At 41.4% G+C, this 16240-nt stretch overlaps 2 protein-coding genes across 2 annotated transcripts in view; one reads left to right on the forward strand and one right to left on the reverse strand.

The window, feature by feature from the left end:
* Positions 1-3129, forward strand: part of LOC116601237 (neurogenic locus Notch protein) — a 33202-nt gene extending 30073 nt beyond the window's left edge. Inside the window, exon 18 of the mRNA XM_048734081.1 lies at positions 1397-3129. Within this exon, the coding sequence (XP_048590038.1) occupies positions 1397-1491 (95 nt within the window). The 3' untranslated portion in view covers positions 1492-3129. The remainder of the gene's footprint in view (positions 1-1396) is intronic.
* Positions 1950-15779, reverse strand: LOC5517501 (neurogenic locus notch homolog protein 1). Its single transcript, XM_048734082.1, has 18 exons — positions 14024-15779; positions 12740-12832; positions 12489-12599; positions 11615-11725; positions 10873-10989; positions 10454-10564; positions 9791-9910; positions 9286-9438; positions 8562-8657; positions 8094-8210; positions 7687-7830; positions 6637-6765; positions 6097-6243; positions 5372-5494; positions 5109-5222; positions 4229-4345; positions 3632-3736; positions 1950-2543 (listed from the first exon to the last, which is right to left on the reverse strand). Exons 1-18 carry the CDS (start codon positions 14754-14756, stop codon positions 2437-2439), a joined length of 2748 nt encoding a protein of 915 aa, XP_048590039.1. The 5' UTR covers positions 14757-15779; the 3' UTR covers positions 1950-2436.
* Positions 15780-16240: the final 461 nt, after the last annotated feature.

A 16240-nucleotide genomic window follows, 5' to 3' on the forward strand; every position in this document is an offset into this window, starting at 1 on the left:
CAATGTATTTAGGAAGAATATCTACGCAAATTACATTTACTTGAACAAAAGGGGCAGATAAATAAGGATAAAACAAAATAGTTTTGATATTGCAGTGATGTTTTCTCAGTATTCTAAACAATGATTGAGTGATTTTCGTCCACAGGCATGGCTAAAGGCTCATTTAAGATTAAAGTATATACAAAATGCTTATTTCTAAATCACTAAAATACCAATGCATCCTGTTTTCTTGAGAAAGGCTTGGGGTTATTTAGCAAGTGTTTATATAGGATGCTAATAAAACAAGACTTTCACTCTATGCTCTATTTTACAGAAGTAAATCATAGAATTATCAAAGGAATTAGTACTGTATATCATCCTCAAGCACTTAAGATTTTGTCAAACGCAGCCGGCTCTATTTGCCAAGTTTATTTTTAAGTTCCATTAGATAGGATAGAATTACACTTCTTGCTTACGATTATCACAACACGCAAATCAGGAACACGGAAAATCACGTTCTTCCCAACTTCCACAGATACCTGGCGCTAGAATTATTCACTGATTTTACTATTGATCAAAAGTTAAGATTTTGACCTTTATCAAACAGCTTTAGTGGCCATAAGGTATTCTTTTCTTATATCCGAGTTATAAAAAAGCTGTTAATCACCTTTATATATATATATTTCAACATCATTTGTCCTGTGGAAAAAAGGGCAAGTTTTAGCCTGTAAAACTTGCGGTATAACTTGATCTTATTTCAATTGTTAACCAAGAATAAAGTTTTCTTTTTCAAACCGCTAACATTGCTATTGGCACTTGAAAATTTGGGGTGTACATTTAACTTCCTATTCGCATTGCAATGACAAACATGGCCCGAGCTCAAAGAAAAATGTTATGTTCTTGACGGTGGAAGGCTATTACACGGTGAAATGCTCCTTCAAAGTTTCGGAGGCTTTGAGATGCTATGCTAGGAAAAAGCCCTTCTCAATTGACTACTTTTCACAACCGTTTATTTGTTCTTGTTCCAAATCATTTAGTGGACGAGACCCCCACGATAATGCGACCATCTTGAAAAAAAACACCAGCTTGTATGTATTCCAAATAAGGAATTGATTAATTTCCTTATTTGGTGTGGCCGGGTTCAATAAAAAACTGGTTTTCGAACCTTTTCTTGATATGCATTTATTAATTGTAAACACCATGATCATTCATGAGGGGGCGGTCATATTGGGATCTGTGACTACGATGACCGCCGGCGTATTTATGACATTGGTAATGATGATGATAACAATTGTCTTTGATGAGATGATGATATGATATGATTCTTGGTAATTATAGTGTTAAAATAAAAGTGAAGTATTTGGATTGAAATGTTATGGTTAATAACCTGACTGTCTTTGACCATTTTAACCAACAGATAACGATGTGCCTCTGACGTGTACCCCTCCCTGCCCTGTTAGCCACGAGTGCATACAGGGCCAGTGCGTCTGCCTACCCGAGGCTGTCTGCTGACCACTCCATGACACAACGCAGGCTTAACTCCAAAAAGGTTTACGTCCACGACCGTAGCAGGCCTCGAAATATTGGACGTGTGTGTGTGTGTGGTGGGGGGGGGGGGGGACAGAGTACAGAAACATTAAAAACATATTGGGGGGGGGGGGGGTCACAGCCACGCCCCTGCTGGTCATTTCCTTATAATTTTTCAAAAGATTGGGGGGCACGTGCCCCCAGTGCCCCACCCCCTGCTAGAGCCTTGACGTTTCAAAAGTAACTCTCATTTAACTAGTTGATACAACTGTAATTCAGTTAACATATATTCCGTCGTCATTATTTGAAAAATAATGTACATTTATCGTCTTGAACCCCCACCTCCCTTCTACCCAATTCAGCCCCCCCCCCCCCATCTTAGATTTAGCCTTCCCTCTAACGCCTTAAATTAGATAAAAACAAAAAACACACTGGACACGATCTTTAATGTTTTTTTTCCTCATTGATACTTTTATTGAAAAAAATTAATTGACCTGGTTGCTAAACATGTATGATATGACTTCATATACAGTTGACCGTAAAACGAATATTTTACATACAAATCTTAATTTTAGAACATCTTTTTACGATGTACATGACAGTCTTGATATAAAAGTTACTCTCGGGTGTACATAATTTTTAATATCATTTCACATAAGTGGGGTTTTCCTTTGTGCCCTGGCATCTCTTGGTAATTCAAAAGATATTCAAGACCATGATCAAATGTTAAAACCGTAAACTACGTGGATGCTCGCACTGTATAATGCGTACAAAAATGTCAAGAAGCAATAATTATTATACACAATCATAATACAACGCCTGTTATGAATACACATGTAAACATATTCTGTGAAGTTATACTTGATACAAGCACGTTCGTCAAGCACAGGGCAGATCGATGTGCACATTCGTCTCATATGGGACGCAGCACTAGACCTTAACGCAGCTATGATTTTGTAAGTGATATCCCTTGATACAAGCACAGTCTCCATCAACGCAGTACGCGTTAAGAGGACACATGAAGCACTTGCTCTCCGCTAAAAAGAAAATGAAGTAAATAACCAATCAAAGTAAACCTGTCAGATGATGGCGCATGGTATGGTCACCATAGGGGCGAAGCGAGCAATGATTTCCAGCTACGCCCAAAGTGGATCCCCCGGAGCTCACCTTACCATATATTAGAGAGTTTAAGCAAGTCAACACGAACTGCACCAAAAACGGCGCGCGCGCTCACGAATTGCTGAAAAACGGCGTTGACGTCCGTGACAGGAAATGTCGAACGGCATTTTCCCAATTTTTACGTTCTACGCGCGCGGTCACGGACGTCAACACCGTTTTTCAGCCATTCGTGAGCGAGCGCGCCGTTTTTGATGCCGTTCGTGTCGACTTGCTTAAGCTCTCTATTATTAGGGGAGGGTGGCTTTTTTATTACTAGATACGTTGGATCTAAAGCCCATGGAAACGGCTCCAGTATCATTTGTCAGGTAATGTCAGTGATCTACTTCAGAGCTGTTGTGAAGATATATGTAGTTTCAAGATACCTTTCAATTTGGTGATGACGTAACAGTGTAATTAGCTAGCTCACAATGTTGTTTTAGTTGGAAATAAACATGTAAAACACCAGCACCTTCCCAACAAGAGCATCTCACAATGGAGTGAGTAAACAGCGCCGTATTACTTTGCAGAAAATGCTGGCAGTTTTTGCAACCCTGACCCAGATATCAATATTTGGGTGACCTTCAAACCCGCTCGGTCAATCTCTTGGGTCAAAGGGCTTTTCAAGATTAGTGAGATAAAGATTTGACCAAGCCATCAAGTGACTTTTTTTGACACATTTTTGCTGCGAGTCTCAGATTGACAGGAATCAGCATTTTTTTACCATGTTTTCTGGAGATCAGGGAGCGGGAAAACTTTAGCTCTTCTAAATATGGGCATCTATGCCCATATAAGGCAATACAAATGCAGGGCACTATCCATGGGAAAAATGTCTGATATGACCCTAGCAAAAGTTGTTTGTGCAATCAAGGCTGCCCCTACCCTCTCCCCACATACCAGTGGCTCTCGTACCAATTTTCTATGGTGTAATTATCGTGTTATTTCTGAGTAGGTACCCTATGGCTTCTACCTTTTATGCAGTCACCCTTGTAGCCGCTGCCCCTGTAACCTTGACGACACTTACAGTTACCATCGTAGCAGATGGCGTGGATATCACACTCCATACATTTATCCTCTAAAAGTACGACAACGGGAAAAAAGTAGTTAATCATAGTCTGTGTGTTAGTTAGTTGTAACGTTTGTCAACATTTTGATAAATCTGCTGGTAAGCCAATAAAGTCTGTCAGTCTGGCGGTCGGTCGGTCGGTCGGTGAGCCGGACAGCCAGTCAGCTATATAAACAAGGCAATATCCAGGGGGCTTTAGCTAAGAAATCACGTGACTTTCTGGGTGGCAACTAGCGTGCGTTGAGGCTTTTAGCGGGAAAATAACAAAAAACAAAAAGCAACTTTTTAGCGCTGAAAAGCCAGAAAGTTATTTCTTTTCATTAAGGGTGATATGCTCATTTAAGTACTTTTTTTTGTCGTTCTCTGGCGTTACGGGTGCATTAATTTCTGGGTTTACCTTAGTAAATAGTCAGCCATTTTGTCAGTTAGCAAGTAATTACATAATACAGCAAGTATAACTAACGCCTTGCATGAGCTTAGGTACCGCTTGGATTTACTTACTTTCGCAGTGAGGTCCTTGGAAGGGCGGCACGCAGTGGCAGTCGTAGCCATCGTCTCTCTCCTCGCACCGTCCGCCATTTTGACAAGGGTTGGGATGACAATAGTGATTGACTACAGCTAAACGATGACAGCTTGAATTTAGAATCCGTACCTGCCCCAGGGGATGTGGGGTTACTGAGCTATTTCACAGGGGTTGGGGAGGTACCGGACTATGCAAAGCTCTCGAATGTGTTTACATATTGCTCCCTGTGTAATGTCCATGGGCCATATACTTAAAGGGATAACGATCACTAGTCGATTAGACCAGCGAGCGGTTTCCAAAAATGTATGGTAGCCTTAGCTGGATGGTTATATCATAGCCTACTAGTAGGCGTTTGTTGGTGTTTCCGCGACGAAAACCTCGCTTTCCCCGTGTTTTGGGTGCCATCTTGGATTTTTGGCCGCGCGCGAGCCGGATACGAGAGCACAGCTTTTGCCTTTTGCTCTCGCATCCAGGTCGCGCGCGGCCAAAAAACCAAGATGGCGCCCAAAACACGGAAAAGCGGGGTTTTTGTCGCGGAAACAACAACAAACACCAACTAGTAGGCTAGTTATATCTTCAAAAGATTGTAGTGAATTCGATAATTTCGGCTATTGGCCCAATAACTGGATGATGTCTCTCGTCCCTGGCCTGGGTACCTGGGTATCGTTTTTTTGATCATTTTTCCTTTTTGTTTCACTTGTATTCCCATCAATTCATTTTCCAGGATTAAAATCTATAAAGACCCCAAGAACTTAAGAAATTAAGTGCATGTGGTCCTTCCTTTAAAAAAAAAATCATAAATTCATTGAAAGGGGGTCTGTTGTGTTATGCGTGACGTCATTACACGTACTATGTTACCTGTCACGTTCCGCGTGCATCGTGGCGGAAGGAAGTCCGGTGGGCAGTGGCAAAAGGGTTGCAGACCAACCGCGACACATGTGCCGCCATTATAGCAATAGCCTTGGACACAAACTGAAAACAAGCCACAAATATCCATACCTATCTAGAATTATTCATAATATCACAGGGCGTCGCGGTCAACGTAACGAGGGGGCGACCCCTCCACCGGCCTTGTTCCGCAAACGGGTTTTTAAAAAAAACAACTCTACTATACCATCTACCTTCACAATCTGAGCAGTCCTTTCCCTTGCAATGTGGAGGACAGTTTTCGCACTTGTAGTCGTTTTCTTGAGCTTTGCAGATCGAGTTATATTTGCATGGATTACTCAGGCAAGGGTCGGTTCCTAGAAGGCAAATCAACAAAATCTGTCAGAGAATAACCTCGCACAAGTACAAAAGTCATGAGATTTACTGTCAGCGAATAAAAGACATGTCAGGGTGTGGGGACTCGTAGAGACAAAGGGCATTGCAAAGAAAAATCGTAGTTTATTTCAGCTGTATTGATGATGCATGATTATTATAACGACGATGATGAAAATGATGATAATGATGAAAGTGTTGATGACGATGACGATGCTGTTGATGGTGGTGGTTGTGTTTATGATGACAATATTGGTAATGATGATTATGAAATATGATGCATGATGATGAAAGTGTTGTTGCTTTTGTTAATGATGAAGATTATAACTGATCCAGTGGTTCTTGGTACATCACCTTAGATCTAATAATACTTCACGCTAAATTGGATTTGTCGCGTCAGCAAAGTCAAGCAGGCGAAAGCACATGGACAGTACCTTCAGTTCCTTAGATATTTATGTTTTCTTTTTTCAAACAAAGTGACTTTCACCTTTTTTTAAATCAAAAACGGGGGTGGATATCCACCCATTCCACCCCCACCTCTTGTACCCTGATCTGTTTACATGCTGTTTTATAACACTTGACTCACGTTGTTCAACGCATCCTCGTTGCTCTGTGAACTCGAACTCCTTTCTCCCCGGTATAGACGGGCAGTAGCACCTGTCTCCGGTAGCATCGCACATAGACGGGTAGGCTGGTGGGTTAGCTGTCATGTCACCTTTCGGACATTTGCACTCTGAAACAAATTCATTACACGCATTATACCACAGCAGGAAAGGTAGATAGGAGGTCTGAAGGAAAAATGCGCCACTATTTCACACTCCCCAGTAGCAGATCTAGAGGGAGTGTTTAGGGGGTTTAATCCCTCCCTTGGGCTGCAAGAAAGCCATAAAGCCATATGTAACGAAGAATACCACCTCCCCCTTTGTCATTGAGCCCACACTATTCTATTTGTAACAATCGCAAAAATGCACGCGATTTTTTGAGTGTACACTAAACCCACTCTTCCGAACTTGCTCGAGAAGTAAAAAAATGTGATCCCTCAAAACTTTACGTTTGGCATGGCCGTATGCAATTATTTTACGATGCAATTTGTAATTACATTGCATGTGACGAAGACTTCACCTACCACATAGCGGAGGCTTGAAGTACGATCCTGGCGGACAATTGCAGACGTAACCAGTACTGGACTTGTCCGATTTTACACAAGTCCCTCCGTTTTGGCATGGATTAGGATTACAACTACTATCATCAGTGACTGAAAGAGAAAAGGTGGAATCTTAAGCCATATACTAGACGCACTTTTTCAGTAATATTCAGGCTTAATGTGTGTCTTTAGACGCTAATCATAACTTGCAAAACATAAGTAATCATTTGCTGTGACTTAAAAAGGCACTCGTACGGTTAAAGGTTAATCAATGATTGGATTGAAAGCATGAAGCATCCATCATCACCCAATCAACAGATCAACAGAAAATCGGTTCCTTTCTTTTGATAAAACTTGGATGAAGTAAACAGGAAAATTTGTTTTTGTTATGAAAGGAAGGCGTTGTTTTGTAAAGGAATTGTTTTGTTATTTATTATTTCATATTCTATCATGTAATTAAAGTCCAAGCGTGCAAATGACCTTTTAACAGAGCCTGGGTTTGATTGTATCATAAATTGACAAATTATATAAACTACTCATAATTTCTGGTGAAACTGTGGACACACTGTGCCTCTGATGCATCCTTATAGGCGACTTTCTTTTTTACAAATAAAACAAAAAATGATATCTCCTTGTTGACAGTACCGTAAATGATCTAATAAACGCCCCCTATCTAAAGAACGCCTCCCATCTAATGAACGCCCCCCCCCCCCCCCCCGCTGAGCATACAAGTTTGAAACGAACCCCCCCTACCCTCCCTCTCAGCTTAAGAACAAACGGACATAGGAATTTGGTTAATATAAATCAAATTTAATTAATCTGAATGTGGCTTCTACTGGGTGAGACTTAATGCCAAGAAACGCTTGGTACGCTGGCTTTAATTTAACGTGATCCTGACTAAGACTAAAACCCCACTGCACTTTGGTTAGTTATATTTTAAAGTTTGTAAAGAACGCCCCTCTCTAATAAACGCCTCCTATCTATTGAAGTCCCCTCTAGAACTATCGAAATTTACGGTAGTCTATCTCTTACCGTTGTTGCAGTCTGGTGGTAGGAATCCAGGGGGACAACTACACCTAAAGTGGGCGAGGTGGTGCACGTGGCCTGCATGCGTCACAGTTTCCCGGAGGCAAGTGCCGCCATTTTTACAAGGGTTTGGTACACAGACGTCTTTCACTGCGAAGAAAGGTGACATAATGAGTTGCGTAACATCAATATTATCATTGTCATCACCCTTATTGCTATCGTCATCATTACCATCGCTGTCGATATAGCCGACAGTCGTTGTTTATATCGTTAGCATCGTCACCGCAATAGCATAAGCGCAATACCACCATCATTATCGTCGTCGTCGTTGTCATCATTATTACCATTATTATCATCATCACCATTAGGGCGGATCTAGAAGTGGGCCGAACGCCTATCATCATTATTCTTACCTTTGCAGAGTGGCGGTTCGTAGCCTGGGGGACAATGGCAGTCAAAGCTCCCGTCAGGCCCCGCGGTGCATGTTGCATTATTTTCACAAGGATTGGGGATACATGAACTTCTTTGCTCTACAATGCAAACAATTATATATTAGCCATGGCAATCAGTGTCAGGTCTAGCATTTTTCAAATAGTGCGGCTCAATTTCTGAAAACCAGCTGGCTCGGTATCATTTTGCTTGTAAAGAATGGTTTTATTGATCCGCCACTGCATGGTTGCCTAAGCCAAGTAAACGGGCGCATCTAGTGTTTTGCTGAGAGGTAGGTTTTACCCAAAAGCAATGGGAGACATTCAATTACCTTGATTTTCACATAAATTAAACCATGTACGGAGTTTTTACGACATGAATTACTAAAAAAAACTCTTTATCGAACCGAAACGAGGTCCTGACGTCACTCATTTTCATCATACAGTACTTACGATAGCACCTGTAGCCGTTTCCATAGAAACCAGGCTTGCAGTAGCAATGTCCATTAGAGCAAGTCGCATTCGGGTCGCACTGCATGCAAACGTAATCTGGAAAACAAAACAAAAATAAAGAATACCTTCAGAAGAAAACTTGCAACATTTGCCCATTATCATGAGAAAAAGGCAGTTTTGATTGACAAAATCTTTATAACTAGCACTTGTGACTTAGAGGATTCTGCCGTTTTCTAATCTACTTTATACAACGACACTCGTAAATCGCGCGCTCTGATTGGTCAAGGGTCCATGTGTTATCAGAGGACACACACAATTGGCGCCAGCATGCGCGCGCTCTCCAAAACTAGATTGCAACGTAAGATAACATTTTAATTGTTGTATTAAAAAAAACGCTCTCATTGCGTCTCGTTGCGTACTTTTTTGCTCATGACACGCTGTGACATCATCTGTGCATCTAAAAGAGGACATATATATATATATATATATATATATATAGTTGTTCATGCCAACTAAATTGTACGTTTGCTTAACACATCCTTGTTGGCCTACCTCACAAAACTATTTAGGTGGCTTCAATAGCGCGCGTCGCATGTCCTTTTTTATTAAGTCATATTTTTAAGGCAGTTCCGAAGACTGATAGAGGCTATGATAATGCATACTACTTTTTGTATCCAGTTATCGATTACGTCTCGAGCAGCTATCGACCTGTTGTCATGACTACCTTCACACTTGGGCCCGTTGTAATCCGGGGGACAAAGGCACATATAATGTAAATGAGCTGCATTCCAGTCCGCTGGGAACCCTGTGTAATCGCTGTAGCTGTCGATGCATGTTCCGCCGTTTAGACAAGGCCTGGTTACGCAGGGGTTGGGAACTGATGACCAAAGCAACAAATATATTTTTCAATAGAAACCTTGAACATATCAATCATGTCGGTTTTTTTTTCTCGTTCGCTTGGTCAATTCCGACATTACATATTTGGAAGTCCGCTTCAATCATCTTTTCGATAACCCTAGAATTGAATTTTCACGTAAACTTGCAGGATTTTGTATTTACTTACATTCTGAAAATAGGCCCAGGACCCAACATTTTCATAATATCACAGGTTTTCCGCGCGTTTGCCCCAGACACTTTTTTTACCATTTAGAAAAATCAACAGCCATGGTTTGATCTCACGATACTTCAGACACGTTGACTTATATTTTCTAGTCACATGATGTACTTACTCTCACAGTTTTCCCCGCGGTAGAGCAGCGAGCAGATGCACTTGTGCGTCCACCCGTACCCAGACCTTCGCGCCACGCATTTCCCGCCATTCAAACAGGGGCTCGACGCGCACACGTGGTCTGTGAAATTTAGATTGATAAACAAATAAATGTAAAAATAGTACAGGTCACACGAAAGCCAGCCGTCTTGCAGCATAAACCTGTCTTGTATACAGGCCCGTACCCAGGGTGGGTGCAGGGGTTGCGAACGCACTCCCCCCCCCCCCCCCCCCCACACACACACACAACGGCCGAAGGCCACTCTCGGCTCTCAATAGACGTGCTATTTGTAGACGAAACTATAAAGCATAAGCTAGATCACTCTGGTATGTAGCCAAATCCGTCAATAAAAGTCTTGGAGATACTGCAAAGGCATAAAAAAATCCCTTTTTATTCTTTCCGGGGTGGTCAGATTTTTATCAGAGAACTCACCTCCCCCCCCCGGAAAAATAAGTTACACTTTTCCGGATTCCGGACCCCCTCCCCCCCGATAAAAATCCTGGGTGGGCCTGTGTATAGATTATACTAAAGGATATACCATTACTCTCTCCATCTCGAACAAATACACGGATGGCGGGGTGGACAATCTCCCTTCCCTTCCCCCTTAGAAACCTAAGTGTTTACCTCTGCAGTAAGGTGGTTTGTATCCACTCGGACAAATACACGGATGTGGGAGACGGTCCTCGACGCACTTTCCACCATTTCGGCATGGGTTGGCAAAACAGACTCTGTGAACTGGAGGAAAAAAGACAAACAAATTTTTTTTTTACATTTGTCCATACTAAGAAGAATTGTTAATCCCTTCCAAGGGGGTGGCTCAGTCGCCCCCCCCCCCCCTCCTCCCACCCATACGCACACACACGCTTCTAGCAGCCAAAAATACAGTAAATGTAGGAGATATCTAAAACACAAGAGACACTGCCTTGAAAAGGCCTTTTGGGCCCCCTCCTGTTAAAAATCCTGGCTGCGCCGCTGCCTTCCCTACTCTAAACTAATTTATAGCAACACTATATTGTAGGATGTTATAGTGTAGCAGTACTTACATTCACATAGCGAGCCCTTAAAGTGCGGGGGGCACTGACACTGGTGATAGCTCTCGTGCTGACTTTGTTCACAGACCCCTCCGTGTCTACAAGGATTAGGGTCACAGTAGTCTAGAACTAAGGAAAAAAGAACAAAGAATTGGTTTGATTTAGAGAGTTAGAGGTTATCGTACGAAAATTGAACCCTCATTAATTCGAACACCCTGTTGACTGAATGTTTTTTTCTCTGTTTCCCTTTCCATTTCTTCTCTCGATAACTCAACCTCCTTATTACTGGACTACAGGTGAATTCTATAACCATAAATTATCTCGTTATATCTTTTAGTCATGACCGTCCCACGTAGGAGAGGAGAACAGTTCAGGCAATGGAATATAAACAAGTTTCACGGCATAGTAAATGTGGATATTATTTTGCTGATTGAAGCTGTCATTCACCAATCTTACGTTGCGCTTTAGATTGAGCGATATCGACTTGATAAGCGAACATCATGCTGGGACGATTTTAGAGGCCTCAATTCAATATGGCGTCGAACGAAGCCAATGTTGATGGTGAGAATCTAAAAAATGAATGTATCCCGGAATTGCCAAAACCATTTTCTAGCTTACATTCAGTATCACATCAAAAATGCTTACGACGCCAAGTTGAATTGCGTTCTCTAAACTCGCTCGCCCAAATATGCTGTCGCAACTTGACCCGATCCCCCGCGCAAAGTAATAATGGGTTGATATTAAAGTCCCATACACTGGCAGACGTCGCCGGTGAACCCATGTCGACAGAGGCACTTGTAGCCCGACACCGTCTCAATGCACGTGCCGTCGTTCTTGCACGGAGACAAAGCACACTCATCACGATCTGAAACAATAAGGCGTGAATATAGAGCCAATCAGGGCGTAAATATCAGCCAATCAAGGCATGAATATCAGACAACCAAGGCGTGAATATCAGACAATCAGGGCATGAATATAAAGCCAATCAGGGCGTGAATATCAGACAATCAGGGCATGAATATAAAGCCAATCAGGGTGTAAATATCAGCCAATCAAGGAATAAATCTCAGCAATACACGGCGCGAATATCAGCCAAACAAATCGTGAACATCAGCGTCGGGCAGCGTCAAACGCACCATTACAACACGTTTCTTCCGCAAAGCTTACAGTGTAAAACGACAAGGGCGTAAAAAAGCCCTTGTCAAGCACTACGTTATTGTTTTCATTACAAATATACAGAATCTCAGAATTCTAGTTTCATACGTTATTCGCTAATTTCGATCGAAAATACCAGGGGGCGGGTAAAGCGCCCTCCCCCCCTCTCCTATTTTCAGATACTTGGCTTAGAAATAATAAAAAATACAAGGAAATTCATGGAAAAGCAATGAATCCTGACCCCCCCCCCCCCCCCCCCCCCCCGCTACCCCTCCCTCTTTTTTGGCACGTCTGGATCCACTTCTGAATATCGTAATAGCTTTTTCTTACCAGCCGATGTAAATGGTTGTTTTCTCGCAATTGGTGTTTTGCTAGCATTATTCCGCTAACAGTCAAAACGCAGCGTCAAGTCAATATCATAAACAGCATTTGAAAAGCTATAGCGTATCTGATTTCTTAGTATCTCACTTCACCTTCGCAGTTGTATCCTTTGAATCCCTTCGGGCAGCGGCATCGGTAGTTGTTGGAGATTTCGTCACACGTGCCTCCATTCTCACACGGACTAGAGGCGCAGTACAACTTATCTAAAAAAATGAAATAATAATAATATATAGAATAATAATAATGATGACGATCATAATCATAATATTGGTTCTTTTCTTATAAATAGTAAAATCAAGGAAAGAGAAGGAGACGTCCACACCACTTCTTCGATTATACTCACCATCGCAGTAACGTCCAATAAAATCTCGTGGACACAGGCAGTTGAATCCGTCTTGCTTTCTTATCAGTATTCCTCCATTTTTACACGGGTTTACTGCGAAATGAGTAAGTCTGTCATTTCTCTATTAACGTAAAAGGTATACCAGTCAAATTCATAGTTTTGCTAGCCCTCAAAATTCAAAATCCGCATTTCATGTAAAAAAAGTCAAGCATAGCACTTTGACCAACTATTTTCCTTGCTTGGTTGGTGCTGAGCCGGAGTCGAATAGTTTTTAGTGTGATAGTGAAACCATTAAATAATATCGATCAGGGACTCATGTACATCGGGTTTTGATAAAAAAAATTTTTAGTTACTTCATTGAAGTAGCCGATGGAAATAAAATTGTTTGATTGACGACAGAGCAAAAAATGGCATGAAATTTTCCCATTCTTAATATTATAAGCTCAAGATTCCGCATACAAGGAGTTTCTCTGACAAAAAACTCAATTCCAAATTTTAAAGAAATTTAGATAATAGCGAGAAAATTTGGCTTAATTTCTGATCAGAGCCCGACTTCTCCCTAAAAACGTGGAGAATTCATACTTTGAACATTTGAAAATTGCACTTCAAGCCTCATATCTCGAAGACGAATCCATTAGGAAAAAAAAGCACTTTTGATATGTTGGTTTACATAACATAAGGAACCTCTATGCAAAAATTCAAGCTTACCGAAGTTAACCAGACCTTATTTTAGGAAAGCTTGCCATTTTTTGCTCTGGATTGAGTGGTTAGGTTGCTGATTGGCCTTCTCTAGTTAATTGGTTGTTAAAGAAGATTTTAGTCATATTACATTCTTCAATGATAGACATTTGGCTTCTTTCTAAAATCATTTTCCTGGGACTAGCAATTTTTTAACATTTAAGAGAGGTTAGGAAATACTACAATACTACACATTTTGTAGCAAAAAAAGAGAGAAAGCGCCAGAGATGAGGCCATTTGTGTGAAATCGGGCAAAATTGATAAACCATAAAATACATTAATATCTAATGTTCCATTTTTTGAAGGGTATTTGTAAGATAAAACATAAGTATTTGATTGAGAAAGACATTAAAGAAGAAGTGTCAAAATAGGCGTATTCGTGACCTTTGGGTGGGACTTTGAACACTGGGTTCTCATACATTTATAAAAACAAACTATTATACAAACTATTACAATCTTTATCTTTTATCGAAACTTAAAAAAAAAATGGAAAAAAGGGGGGATTCACTCCCGTTTCCCGTTTCCCGTTCCTGGTCCCATACTTACTGGGTTGATAGACGTCCAGATGCGTCTCCGTGATGTCTGGCCCCGTCTTGTATGGCATGTAATACGGCGTGTCCACGCCGAACTGCTTCTCGTATCTCACGGGCATCGGGATCGGCTTATAATGCGGCACGTGGACAAGTTTAGGGACTACATGGTACGTCGGAAGTCGGACATGAATGCTTGGATATGGTCTTGGGACCCGAACATGGTCAGAAGACCCAATCGGTCCTCCAATCACTTGTCGATCCTCCGCGTTCCGAGTCCCTTCCTGATTTTCTTCATTATCATTGATATCGGTTATGTTTTGAAAACCTTTGATTCCTGAATCATCAATATCGTCGCCTGAGTCGTCAAGCTCTTTAAGCTCTTCGTCCTCATCTTTGTCTGAAGATCCCTCGAGTGTCCTACTCGCCAAGGTCTCCACAGCTTCTCCATCGACCGAGGCCATACTCGCCTCTTGATACCCCAAATCTTGTGTTCGGGCTATGTCCAATTCCCTGTCCGGTGAAATGTCCCCCTGCTCATCCGCGTATATAGAACTAGAGTCGTTGATTATTCTGGGGTTTGCGTCAAATTGTGCGGTCGCAGAGTCTTTAAGTAGATCATCATCAAGCACTTCAGATTTCAAGAGTTTCCCTCTCGAATCATTATTCCCTACCTTATCTTCACAGCTAGTTAATACAATTACTGATATTGCCACATAGAAACATAAGTACGCTTGTTTTGACTTCATGACTTAGGAGATATAAACATAAACACAAAATTTAAATGGCGCCGTGGACCATTTTTCTGGTCGAATAATGTTTTGATTAATAATTGATCAAGTAGGTGTTGAGTGGAAAGCCTCTAAAGTAATTGTGTCCAAGATGACACACCTGTTGTCGGTCAATAGAAAACCGGACGCGAGACTAGAGACGTCACGGGTTTTTACAGGTGCCAGAGCACTTGCCTGCTTTTTTTAATAGTGGCTCTATAATCTGCCATTTCACCATCGTGCGTGCATGAAGCGTACATTTTATTCGGCTGATTTTCGAAAAGCTATAGCGGTGTTTATGATGGATCTGGGGGGCAACTCCATATAATTTTAAGGTTTGAGTAAGCGTACATTATGTACGGAGACCTGACATTCATTCAACGAATTTTTTTTAATCTTTCGCAAAATTTAAAAAGAAGTTTAACCATATGATTTTCGCAAAAGTAGGGAAGAAAATTTTCGGCAATCGAAAGAACGTGATGGTAAAACGAAAAGAACATTGTAAAAGTCTAAGTTAGTTCAGGGTTCATAACAAGGGCTTGTGCAATAATCTGGAGGGGGGCTTTTAAAACCAGAGGATGGGGGCACTAAGTAAAAATGTTGCTAAGATTGGGGGGTGCCAACCTTAACTTTTTCGATAAAGACAGGAGGGTGGGGCTTATCCTACACTACAGGCGCCGTATTTGGCTACGACGCAACTTTAAAGGGATTCAAGCAAGCCGTGAATGATTGATGTCTCTTTAGATCGCGTCTTTTCTTGTGATACTGTCCTACCGCCGGTGTAGAAATGCAGTAAATTTTAATGTAAAAGGTAAGAAGAGGGAATTAGTTTTGGTTCGAATAGGTAGAAGAGCTAACGAATGATAAGATTTTCGTTATTTGAGGAAATGTTTACCATGAGGAGGTATTCAGGTAGAATATGTCTTATTGATGATTTGTAAGGAAACAAAACAAAAAGGAAAAGAAAAGAAAAATAAAAAGACAAAAATCACAAATTATTTCGCGGATCGAACCCGACCGGCTTTCATACCTTTATAATCGTATGACAGCTAGGCTTTACGGCTAGGCTGGAGATTTCTGCCCCAGCACCGCTATCTAGCGAACTATACAACAGATTCCAGAGGAATCGCGCATTACAAGGCAATTACCAGGTTCCTAGCCCTGTCTTTATACAGTTACGCCACAGACAGCTCACTGTGACCTAACTTGAAAAATATATAGAGGTGTATTCGAGTGTATTGGGCCTCTTGGGGGGCTCACGAGTGGCCTATAACAGTCGTGATGTGAGATGTATTTGCTATGCGCGTGCATCATATGACTTCCTTTGTTCGTTAAGTCAACAATGTAGTGTGAAAATAAGGTATATTCGGGCACCCTGGGCTTATTGATATATTGCCATGACAAGTGATTTGTATATATGACTTTAGTTAAGTAAACAAAATCAACGGATAGAAAAATAGAAA

This window comes from Nematostella vectensis, chromosome 11, assembly GCF_932526225.1.
Source record: "Nematostella vectensis chromosome 11, jaNemVect1.1, whole genome shotgun sequence".
Lineage (NCBI taxonomy): Eukaryota > Metazoa > Cnidaria > Anthozoa > Actiniaria > Edwardsiidae > Nematostella > Nematostella vectensis.

Coding starts and splice junctions, on each gene's coding strand:
- LOC5517501 (XM_048734082.1), bottom strand. CDS start 14,756: ATGAAGTCAAAACAAGCGTACTTATGTTTCTATGTGGCAATATCAGTA. Junction 12,833..14,023: donor TCTGGACGTCTATCAACCCA/GTAAGTATGGGA, acceptor CTCATTTCGCAG/TAAACCCGTGTAAAAATGGA. Junction 4,346..5,108: donor ATGCACGCGGAACGTGACAG/GTAACATAGTAC, acceptor GTCATCGTTTAG/CTGTAGTCAATCACTATTGT.